At 30.7% G+C, this 12,574-nt stretch overlaps 1 protein-coding gene and 1 long non-coding RNA gene across 4 annotated transcripts; both read left to right on the forward strand.

The window, feature by feature from the left end:
• Window positions 1-1,006: 1,006 nt before the first annotated feature.
• On the forward strand, window positions 1,007-5,842 carry LOC145051473 (uncharacterized). 3 transcript variants are annotated; one of them, XR_013683641.1, is made up of 4 exons: window positions 1,007-1,274; window positions 1,974-2,222; window positions 4,185-4,313; window positions 5,720-5,842. It is a non-coding gene; the product is annotated as an uncharacterized LOC145051473 (long non-coding RNA). The 3 variants fall into 3 exon arrangements; XR_013683642.1 differs by lacking the exon at window positions 4,185-4,313 and having other exon boundaries at window positions 5,720-5,836; XR_013683640.1 differs by lacking the exons at window positions 4,185-4,313; window positions 5,720-5,842 and adding an exon at window positions 2,336-3,910.
• A 1,646-nt stretch (window positions 5,843-7,488) lies between these two features.
• LOC145051475 (protein FAR1-RELATED SEQUENCE 5-like) lies at window positions 7,489-8,906 on the forward strand. The gene is made up of 2 exons (XM_078999439.1): window positions 7,489-8,119; window positions 8,226-8,906. The coding sequence occupies exons 1-2, from the start codon at window positions 7,496-7,498 to the stop codon at window positions 8,829-8,831; spliced, it is 1,230 nt and encodes a 409-aa protein (XP_078855565.1). The 5' UTR covers window positions 7,489-7,495; the 3' UTR covers window positions 8,832-8,906.
• Window positions 8,907-12,574: the final 3,668 nt, after the last annotated feature.

Here is a 12,574-nt window from a genome sequence, read left to right on the forward strand (position 1 = left end):
AAACATTATTGCGATATGTACAATTAATTTATGCGTTAAACGTTATTGAATCTTATTTGGTCAGCAAGTTATTCGGATACCCCTCATCTTCTCATTGAATCGGTCAAAAGATATACCAATATTCCTCAGAGTTAGGCCAATTGAAGCGGTCAAAGAGGAACTACACATTATATCACATTAGCGCATTGGGGACAAGAAGGCCAACATCCCAATCTTTCTAAATACCCTAACATCCTTTCATATTTCATCAGCCTCTTCTTCCGTCTCACCCCCTTTCACAACCGGCGGAACAAGAGATCTTCACCATCAAAACCACTAATGCTATCTCCAACCTCCGTTAACCACCATTGCCTAAAATTCACAGCCCCGTTCGTAGTCATCACCACCGCCTAAAATCTGCAGCACCTGTTACGATCAACAACCGCCAAATGTTTATAGGGTTCTGGTAATATCATCTCCACACTCTTTCAGGCTTGTATGACTACCTCAACCCTTTCTTCTCCTTCATCTCCTATGTCGCCCTATCTTCCGCACCTTTTATGACTACATCTCTTTTACGCCTTATTCCCGAGTTCTACTTAAGGAGAGAAATGGGAGGATACGGAGGGAAAGTGAGGGGTGTCGAAGGAAAATCGTGTTCCCGAGTTTCATTAATGGAAGGAAAGTGAGGGGAGGGGAAGGATTTTGGAGTCATATTTTCCTTCCAAAATTTCCTCCCAAATTGGGCGGATTTGGGAAGAAAGTGAGGGGAAGGAAAATTTTATGCTTTATTTGCTTTTTCCTCCTAACTCGGGAACACAAAAACTTAAAATTTTTCTTCCATTTCCTTTCATTTCCTTCGAACTCGAGAACACGGAATAATGAATATTTTCCTTCACCTCCCTTTCTTTCCGTCAAAATTTTCCTTCCGTTTCTTTTAATGAATTTACTAACAGGCGTTAATCTTCTTCAGCCATTGTATATCTCACAACTACCCTACAGTTGACGTCCACAATAATCAAGCCACTATGTCTACACGTAGCTGCTGCCACCACCATGATGCGCAATCACCTACATGCCACCACCACTTTTACTATGTTGTTAAATCTGTAGGTAAAATCATATATGAGGTCTCTATTTCTCTTTCTTTATGGTTTAATTACAATCTCATACAAACACATACATAATGGGAAACGCATCTTCATCAATTCACTTACCACCACCATCGTAGAAAGCTTATCACATCAGTCGCCCCCGCCTACCACCACCTTCGTAACCTCCCTCAGCCACCACAGGTACCCTCAAAACCATCTTCAACATATTTATTTTATATTTACAGGTTTTGGATATTGTTGTTCCGTTTTTTCATTCGATTTATAGGCTTTGATTTTGTGGTCGCAACATTTTTTCATTAGATTTATAGGCTTGATCTTGATCAGAGAAAACTCTTGGCATACCCCCTTTCATGAACCTGGGATCCCAATTTAGTTCATGATCATATAAAGAAAATCACTACTTACCAGTTACCAGGTTAACAAAACTGCATCATCCAATGAATTGATTCTTAGGTTTACCTAATTTTTTCCTTCTGCAACATATTTCAGGAGAAACATCATGTCCTGAAACTCAAAGATGTTGATGAAAATCTTGGATTCACCATATCCTAACACAAAAAGATTAGATCATTGGTTTATTCTAACTAAACACATATGAGGTTGATCAATTTATATAAGATCCCTAAATTGTGATTATTAAAATTTCCATGAGTGTTTTTGAGTTATTTTCCTTCATTTTAAAATTCAGATCATGGAATTAGAGTTCCCTAATAGAGATTTTTCATTTTCTTACTGATGTAGGTGTTAGTTAGAAGGTGACATTTGCAAAATTATATAAAAATGTTAATAAATGATATTAAAGTCCTAATCACCCTTATTTTTGATGAAATTGAATACCCAATCACTCTTATTGCTAATAGATCTTCATTGCTTGTGAAGGATAAAATAGGGGGAGTGAAATGAAATGAGAATAAGAAGATGAAGAAACACCCCAAACATATTTATTGGTGATGTTTGTCTATTATTTACATCTTCATTTATATCAAAAAAAAATTCAACTTTATGATTTTAATGACTTAGTGATTTGTAATTTGTACGATGTTGTAGAAAAGGCCAGATTGGCAGCGCCCATGGATCTACTACAAGTGTCACATTTATCTTTAAAGTTGATTGTAGGCTGAAAAAATGGTGAGTTGTGCAAATTTTATTTTTTTTGACTCTATTCCTTTGTCTTTATATTTGTATGTTTCTTTTTTCTCTCAATTTGAGTCTTGTAATTTTATTTCCCTGTCTGAATCCAGATGGAGTCGTTTCTACCTGCAAGTAATTACTTTTCTTTTCTCCAGATTTAATATTTATTCTTCAAAATGGCATTTTTATGTTTTATATATGTTCTGGTTAAAGAAGGGTATCAATGGGCATATGAGAAATAAATTTTGGATATTGTAAAAAGGTTCCAAAACAGATTATTAAAATATTTTACATAATTTTATACCAATCAGATAGTTTTATTTCAATAGGTATGAAGTATCTTTTGTTTTCTTTTTGAGTGTTTGTGACAATTTTTTCACTGATTTCTTACAGTTTTTCACTGTTTGTTATTACATCATTAAAATTTTATTATTTTTTAGGTTAGACATTGTAGTCAAGAACGTCTATCTAGATACAACATTCTAATAAAGAATTTTCCTTACTTAGATGAAGATTAAGTGGTAATTTTATGTATAATGCTATAATTTGATAGATTTTGACATATAATGCTATAGTACAGAAGAATATGAAGGTCCATGTTGAATAAAAATAAATGAAAGTAGGATGCTATAATATGGATGAAAATGTAGATAAAGTCAATTTTTGGATGGGCTTTTGAATATGTGAGTGTTCACTCTTTCTTTTAGTTTTTTAGTTTTTGATAATAATAATAGGGTCAAATGCATGACATATCATCTTACCTTCATTTTTATAATTGAGTAGAGTTTTTAAATAATATAATATTCATAAGTAAATATTGGAAGTTACATACTATAATAAAGAAATAAATAGATGTATGTTTCTACTTCTTTCATTTACCCTTTTTTAATTTTTAGGATTAAATGCAAGAAACAACAATGTACTCTAACTATAATAGCAATATACTTTAATTTCTACCTATAAAGTATGAGCGATGTGTATGTGTGTGCAAGGGCTTGTATCTGTTGTGCATGGTGTGTCACTCTTAACTTTTACTTTAAATCCAGTATATGCTAAACATCACCCTGTAAGTATCCTTACTTCTTTTATTCAATACTAATATTATTTAATTATTTTTATTTAATATAGTTAATCACCATTTGTTCTTTTTTCCTTCTTGATGGAGTGTTGGGCCGAGATGAAGTTTTGATCTTTTTTTGCCTCTTGATGGAATGTTTGGTTGATGTTTCGAATCCCTTGGCACGTGTAAATACACATGGATAGATGGTACATGTTATGAGAGTAAATAGGAAGAAAAAAAAAATGACATGGATTCCAACGTACGAACAACAATATTCAACATACACAAAACGGCAAATACATTGTTCTCACAAGGTATTTTTGCCAATGATTTCTCTAAGTTCATCAGAAGATGATATGTTCCCGTTCAAAGCGAAGAGAAAACAATTCCCAATTCGATTATCTTTCTGAATTCGTTTTCTCGCATGACAAACTTAATGTGACATTATCCAGAGAGATATTATGTGCAAATTCAAACATATTAATGAAGCCTAACGAACAATTCAACGGCGATGAAGCCTATACATCAAATATGCTATATAGAGAATTGTTGCACGATTATCAAGGCACAGTCAATAATGTGTACATGTGCATTTTTAAAGAATCTCAACTTTTTATTTTTTTTATTCTTACTATTTTAATTTCTCCTAGCATATATATATATATATATATATATATATATATATATATATATATATATATATATAGGATAAGGTTCATTTGAGACCAAAGGTTTTTTGTGAGACACGAGGACAACATCTTAGCCATTGATCATAACTGATCATGTGGCAGGTAGAAAAACATGATTAAGACTTATTAACGTACATCATTTGTTAATTAGGGGCAGATTAGTCATTATTATGTTAAATATCTCATCAGTACATCTGTTACATAAATTAGGGTCATATTCACGTAATCAAGATATTCGTCTCCATCAATCTTCAAGTCTTTGGCCAATTCATCGCTGATATAGGACCATAATTCATTGATTGATCAGTTATCCTCTTGTATCAAAATCGTCATATTCAGGTAATCATGATCTTCATCTCCTTCGATCATCAAGTCTTTCTACCAGATTGTTGTGATTTTGAAAGCAAAAATCGTTGATCGATTAAATTATCCTCTCCTATCACAATCTCAACTATTAAATTCGCGATTTTAGTGATTTACCAGTTCATCTTCTTCATCATTCTACATCTGAAAGTGATCATTAGATTGAGGTTTAGTTTTTTGGCATATGTAGTTCTGTTTATAAGTTGTGGTTAGCAATTTCTGCAATTCTTAAACATTTATAGTTGTCTATGCACTTTCAAGTTTTGATTTTTACTCTCTGATCCGTTATTTTAGAAATTCATCAATGTATGACAACTTTCATCACTTTCATTGTTTGATTTCAGCACTATTAAGCAATATGTTTTGAAGCAATAGAACATCATACTGATTGATTTATTTAGTTCATGTTAATTGTTTTTAACCTAGAAGAAAAGTTAACATAGGATATGTTTTTGAGAAATATATCAACTATTTCAATGTTTGAGTTTAAACTTTCATTCAATCAACAATTTTTCAGCAACAATACATGCACTCTACTTGTTTGATGAAAGTCCTAAATGAATTAAGAATTTGATGTATCTATCACTCGCTCCTTCCTATGACTAAAGTTCTCTTTAAGAATTGGAGTATGGTTTGAAATTTGATGTCAAAATTGGTGTAATATGATTTAATGTTACTCTTACTAACTTTACGATAACTCTGTGGAAGTATGCTTTTACTCAAACACAAAAGGTTGGAGATGTCCCTTTTACCATAGTTTTGTGTAAAATTGTTTTTTTCTTCAAACAAAATTGTTTTTTAGCAATATTTATTGATCATTAATCAATTACAGAAATTGGAAGCTTTATTAGCAATCGATCATCCAATTTTATCCTTTACATATCGTCTTATCTTTAGTAATTGCATGTAATATTTGATTTCAGCAAACAATTAGGTACTTTTAATATTTGTTTTTCATTGTTCTTTGAAGCAATACACAAAAAATTATTCTAATCAATTTTTAACCTAGTTCATGAATTGAATCATCAACTATTATCGATTTCTCCAATTTTATATTTGTATGATTTGTGATTTCAGAAATCAAACATCATCTTTTGTTGAGACATCCAATTCAGCAATCAAAGATCATTTGTTGTTGAATTTGTTTGAGCTAGAAAACAATTTAATCTATAATATGTTGTTTGACAATGTATCACCTATTTCATTGTTTGTTTTTTAACTTTTCATTTAATCATTATGTTTTTCAGCAATATGTCATCTGTTTTCTTTTGATTAACATCTATTTGCTTTTCATTAACATCATCTTAGTGATAAGTTCATGAGACTGCATGTTATTCTTATAGAATATTTTACATACATTGATATATCAATAATGATAACAGTTATGGATGATTTGGATATGCATGACATCGAAAACAATCATCTTGATGAAGAAAATCATCAGTTCGGTTATACTGATTCAGAGTTTCTTCATAACGAGGAAAATCAATCGGAAACCCAAGGTAATCATTGTTTTCATTGTTATTTGCATATAACACATTCAATTTTTAATGTAGTAACAATTATGTATGATTTAGATATGAATGAAATCGGAAATGATCATTACGATGAAGAAAATCATCAATTCAGATCTGGTGATTCAGAGATTCTGGACAATGATGGAAATCAATTGGAAATCCAAGGTAATTCTGTTACTGATATCGGTTATTCTTTATAGAATGATGTTGGTGATAAGTTCATGTTACTGCATATTATGCTTTATAGAATAATGCACATATAAGATTGTGGTTTTTTATGATTACATTTATATGAATGCAAATTATTATGATTATATGTTAACATGGTAGTATATTCTTTTTTATAGTTCAAAGTGACAATGTTGCAGCAGAATATGGATCTTGCAAAGAATTCATTGGAGCTGATGGTTCTTTATTTTGGATTCCAGTGGTTGAACCTGGTTGGATACCTACTTTGGGTTCAATTTTTAAAGACATAAAAGATGCTATTAAGTGGTATAAAGGATATGCATTAAGATCTGGTTTTGATATTAGAAAATCAACAGAGAGGAAAAAGAGTGGAATCACAACTTCGAAATATTTTATATGCAATAGAGGGGGATTGCCAAACACTTCTATCTTAGACACAATTAGTGATGATCATAATAAGCAATTGAGAAATAGTAATTGTAAACACACAAATTGCAAAGCTTTTGTTGCATTCAAAGCTATACCACATTCTTCAGAAGTTTACCTGTGGCGCTTTGAACAACAACACAACCACAAATTGATCAATCAAGATTGTATGCATCTTTCAAGAGCTAAACGTCAGTTGAGTGTTGTTGATCAAGCTTTTATACATAAGCTTTCGAGTGCAAAGGTGGGGGCAACTACAACATATAGACTAATGTGCGTTATAAAAGGAGGATGTGAATTTGTTGATGGACTAGAGATAGATTGGAAAAATTTTACAAGGGATATAAATTATCACATCGGGGGAACTGATGCAAATTTGTTGATTACAAAGCTTCAGAATCGTAAAGAGAATGTTACAAATTTTACATACAAATACAGATGTGACAAGAAGCAGTTAAATGCTCTCTTTTGGGCTGATGACACTTCAAAACAAAACTATGAGTTATTTGGGGACGTTGTTTCGTTTGATGCAACATATCGTACAAACAGGTATTTATTATAGAAATATAAACATTTTTAGTTATATATTCTAATGGTATTTTTTTGTGTTTTTTTAGGTATTGTATGGTATTTGTACCTTTTACTGGCATTGATAATCACAAAAGGTGCGTCACTTTTGGAGCTGGTTTGTTGTGTAGAGAAGATACAAATTCCTATATTTGGTTACTTCGGTCATTCTTGAAGTGTTTTGGAAAAGCACCAATCATGGTCGTGACCGATCAAGATCCAGCAATGAAAAAAGCTATTGAGATAGTATTTACATACACAAAACATAGATTTTGTATGTGGCATATCACAAGTAAACTTCCATTGAAGGTACTAACATTATTGTTATATTCTTATCAGAATATTAAATGAAATATTTTTTGTAATTAGGATAATAGATTAAATGAAATGCCTTTTTATACTATATTATATTCTAACAGAATAATATATGAATTGTTTTTGAAGGTAAGCTGGGAAACAATGAATGAATCAGATTTTAAGGCGGACTTCAATAGTATAGTATGGGACTCCAAAATTGTTGTCAATGATTTTGAAATGAGATGGGATGCATTAATGGTAAAATATAAGTTGCAAGACAATAAATGGATGAAAGATATGTTTGATTTGAGAAGCAGTTGGATTCCAGCCTATTTTAAAGATGTACCGATGTCAGGTCTAATGAGAACAACTTCTCGGTCAGAAAGTGAGAATTCAGCATTCAATAGGGTATCACATCATGGTTATACGTTAAACAATTTTATGAATGCTTTTGAGTCTGTTATGGAAAGGCAAAGGAATAATCAGATCAAATTTGATTTTGATACATCTACTATAATTCCAATCATCAAAACACCTCTTGAAGATATGGAGAAACATGCATCTATGGTATACACCAGGACTATTTTTCTCATGGTGCAGAGGGAGATTCTTCATTCACTTGTTTCTTGTTCACAGAAGAGTGTTACATCAGGCGTTGTTTCTGACATATGCATTGTCAAACATAAAAGGACAAATATATCAAAGAAGAAGGTAGTAGTTGAGAAAAAAGAAAAAGTTGACATCGATTCTGAATGGAATTTTAACACAAGTGAAGGTGATTTTGAGGTAATGTTGACATTTTAGAATATACTTAATATTCTAACAATTCTGAAAAAATATTCTAATTTTTCTTTTTTGAATATGCTTATTATGCTAATACTTTTTGAAACAGGTTGAATTCAACAGAGAAGATCTAACGGTGAAATGTTCATGCATGCTTTTTGAGCGGTTTGGAATTTTTTGTAGACACATCTTCTGTATTCTAAAGATTTATGACATACAAGAGATTCCGTCAAGATACATTCTTAAGAGATGGAGAAGAGATATTATCCCCACCACAGTTTTGAAAAGGACGTTTAGATATAGTGATTCGTCTGGAAATGTTGAGAAGGTTGCATACAAAGCTTTTTCCATGCTTGATCAATGCCTGTCTTCATTAAGTAATGATGACAAGAAGTTAGAAGAGTTCATGCAGAAGCTTGAAGTTTTTATGACTGATATTGGTGAACAAGGTTCAGACAAAGTACCGGTTACAAAAGAAGATCATATTGATAAACTTTACGGAGCTACTACGAATCCTGAAGTTGTTGATGTTGAAAATCCACCTATGGTGAAGAATAAAGGTTCTGGTATAGGAAAACGTTTAAAAAGTGCTTTGGAGAAGGCTACTATTCAAGGTAACAAGCAATCAAGATCATGCAAAACATGTGGGGTTAAAGGGCATAATTCAAGGAAATGTTTGACATTGTTGAATAAATCCAAGGTACAAAGTGCATAGTTGTGTCTAGAAATATATTTCGATTTTTTTCGTATTTCAATAAAGTTCAATAATACCATATAGATAAAAGTTTGACTTTTTTTAGTTTGGATATTTTTCTGTTGTTTTGGTTTGTGATGATGTATGAGACATTTGGGTTGTGATGATGTGTTATACATTTGAGAACATATTGATTCTTCTAATATTTTCAATCTTTAATTTTTTGAAGTATATACGAATGATTGCAGTATAATGCTTTGTTATCAAAATATTATAATACAAGATTATGCATGTAAGAATGTTATTCTAATAGAATACTGATGCCATTATACATTATTCTATTAGAATATTCTACCATGGTCATTAAGAAGTGATCATAATACCTACTATACATTAAGCATTAATCACCTAATAAACCATATCATTAAGAAGTGATCATAATACCTACTATACATTAAGCATTAATCACCTAATAAACCATATCAAGTTTCTTACATAATACTAGGCATCATTTTTTTTGTCTAATTTGTTCAAAATAATACAGATATTAGAAAAGGAGTTGTTGTTAAGTCACCATAACTACATTTATAAAATTCCAAACTTCTATCAAATTCTATTACCCATTTCCAATTCATCCATCCTTTGGATACCTTCCTCTAACATCTTTTTTCTAGTCGCATGATCAAATTTTCCAAATTCGATTGCCTCTTTGATAACTCTTTCCTTGTGGTTGTTGATTTCATGTGTAGCAATCTTAACAGCATATAAGGCAAGTAATTTTACAAATTGAACAGCTTGCACATCACTGCCTTTTTCCATTTCCACATTCCACTTTCCTTGCTTTTCTCCACAATATTTTTCCATATGTCTCATTAAAAGTGCTCCATTCTCTGTTGTCAACTCCTTTGTGTTCCAGTCAATTTTCATCATCTTCACTGTTGTTGATCGCAAACCTTCGATATTATTGATGATAAATGTAGTTTTCTCCAAATATCGTATAAAGTACAATTTCTGCAATGTATATTAACAAAATTACATTATTAAATATATTATATTGTAAATTTAATACAATTAATAAAAGTAAATGAAAACTTACTAATGATGTTGGTGTCATTCCATAAGTTTTTTCTAACGATTTTGTTTGTATGTTGTCTATAATATGAACTTGTGGATATGTTAGGTTGAAAACAACAGCATACATCTGATCATCGTTATGTATTGGGAAAACCACCTGCAATTCCAACAAATTCATCAAAAAGTTAACATAATTCCTATCTTTTAATAATGTAATATTTTAATTAATAAAATATTCTTACGAGTTTAAGATCATTGAAATCTACATTTGCCTTGACATTAGATAGAAACTTATCAACACGAGTCTCAAAAGTTAAAAAACGCTCGTCAAAAGATTTAGTTTCATCTAACAACTCAGAACTCTGTAAACATAGAAAAACAGAAAAATTAGAATATCTTGTTACAATTTACAACTAAAATATAGAAGTTCCAATTGTAAAAGAATTTACCATAATTTTGGTATTGAAGAACAGGCGGTATGGTTTACTTTTTGATTTTTGTTCCTCGTAATTTAGAACAGCAGCCCAAGAATCAATCACACGATGATGTATAACATGTTCAGGCCTCATGCTCTCAAAATCCTGTCTATGCATAATCTCTCCCGTATTTGTTTCAAAAAGTACCTCCCTTAATTTTAAACATGAACAAAAAATATGTCATCAACATTAGAATAGATATACACATGTATTATACCAAGAGTTAGTGACTTACATTTTATTTTTCTCTTGTGCACATCTTATTAGAACCTGAATCAAAAGAACATTCTGCAAATCGATTCTATCAAATAAATTCACAGCTTTATCCATATATGGTGATTTGTAAGAACTTATATAATTCTCCCCTGTGTCACCATTTTGAGATTCAAGCCTTTCATCACCATTTTGAGATTCAACCCTTTCATGTGATCCCTTTTTTTTGTTTTCATTTGTTTTGATTATCTGCACTTAAAAAAATAGGATCTGAAAATAACTTAATGAACTTCTCTTTCAATTCATTTGTTATATCGACATCTCGGAACTTTGATATACAATCAAAAACAATTCCATACATGTCCTCCTTTATTGATGAAACTTTATTGAACATCTTATCAAAGTTATCTTTATATTCCTGAAAAATAATAAAATAATATAATTATGAGCATGTAATATTTTATCATCTCAGAATATCTAGAATATTTACTATGAACCATAAGCATGTAATATAAGAATATCCAGATTTTTATAAAATCATACTTTAACCTAATATAGAAAGACATTAGAATATTTTTCTTATAATAAGTTACGATATAATTAAAATATATTCTAAAACATAATTTAATAATATATTATACTTAGAATATACCTCAATACGTGTGTCCTGATTTTCATTCTTCTCAAGTTCTAAATTTGAACTTTGTTCAATTAGATTCCCAACCCCAAATCCACCAGCTTCAATCTCAAAAGATTGTCTTTCCTTCAACTTATCTGCTGTCCACATCGTAACTAATGGTGTTTTACGTTTTATTTTTTGGAGCTTGCATTCAATTTCATCACAGTAAATTAGCCGCATTATTTCAACATCATATTAGATACCCATTTTTAAGAAAAAAAAAATAAGTATATGAAAAAACATACCAATAGCAACAACATCGGGCCTTTATAATAACACTTGGGGTCGTCTGGATGTCATCTCCCTTTTGAATTTTTCACACAGTACAACAAATATGCACACCAATCGATTTTAGAAATGTCATCTACTTCAACAAGTGCTCTAACTGGAACTAAGTTGTTTGTCCCCATAGGAATGGATTCTGCAAACGTATTAACGAATAAAGCTATGAAACCCAGCTTGAAATTCATATCCACTTGTTCGGATTTTTGAATAATCTTCTTGTAATTTGTTGCATTTGCCTTTCCATCCTCAAGTTCCTTCATCCATCCATCAAACACTTGATGATCTTCACTAACCTTGTCCAAATCAAATAAGCTTTTTCCAGTTTTGGGTAAACCAAACACTTTATGAATTTTTTCCTTTGTGATCTTTATTCTTTTTCCTTTAATCAGAATACTGTTTGTGCCTTCATCGTAATGCTTAAGCACAAAATAGCAAAGTTTTAAGGGAATACTCTTAATGTTGATCTTCAAAAAGGCTTTAAATCCCATCCGTTTCACCCAATCTTTTTGTTCTGATGTCAAAGAACTTACAGCATCTGTCATCAATCCAGGTGTTGATCTAGTGTTTATTGAAGGCAACTCCTTTAATATATCTTTCACAGTCTTTTGTTCTTTCACGGTTTTTTGTTTCTTTATTGCTGCACGATTGTCCCCACTATTCGTCTTCCGTTTTCCTTCTTTAATCTTTGTCACTACAAAGTAATATTCCAAACAGAATATTATACATATACACTTATTATATCAGAATATTCTATGAAATTTAATCCAAAAATACTATATTATCTAAGTAAAATGTAGATATTTATTCAAAATATATTATTTATAAAAATTTAAACTTGAATTGTAAAGTATAAAATCATAATGATGTAAAATGCTTATGCTAACTCTAATTGTAAATGCATAATCAATAATAACAAATATGAATTTTATCTATATATGACATTCTTGATATTAGAATAACATTAATACACAAGATATTATAGTACAAATACAATAATTGATGATATACCTTTTTTTTCTATGGCTTTTGGTGTTGTA

Source organism: Lactuca serriola, chromosome 5 (assembly GCF_051521515.1).
Source record: "Lactuca serriola cultivar US96UC23 chromosome 5, Lser_US96UC23_V15, whole genome shotgun sequence".
Taxonomy (NCBI): domain Eukaryota; kingdom Viridiplantae; phylum Streptophyta; class Magnoliopsida; order Asterales; family Asteraceae; genus Lactuca; species Lactuca serriola.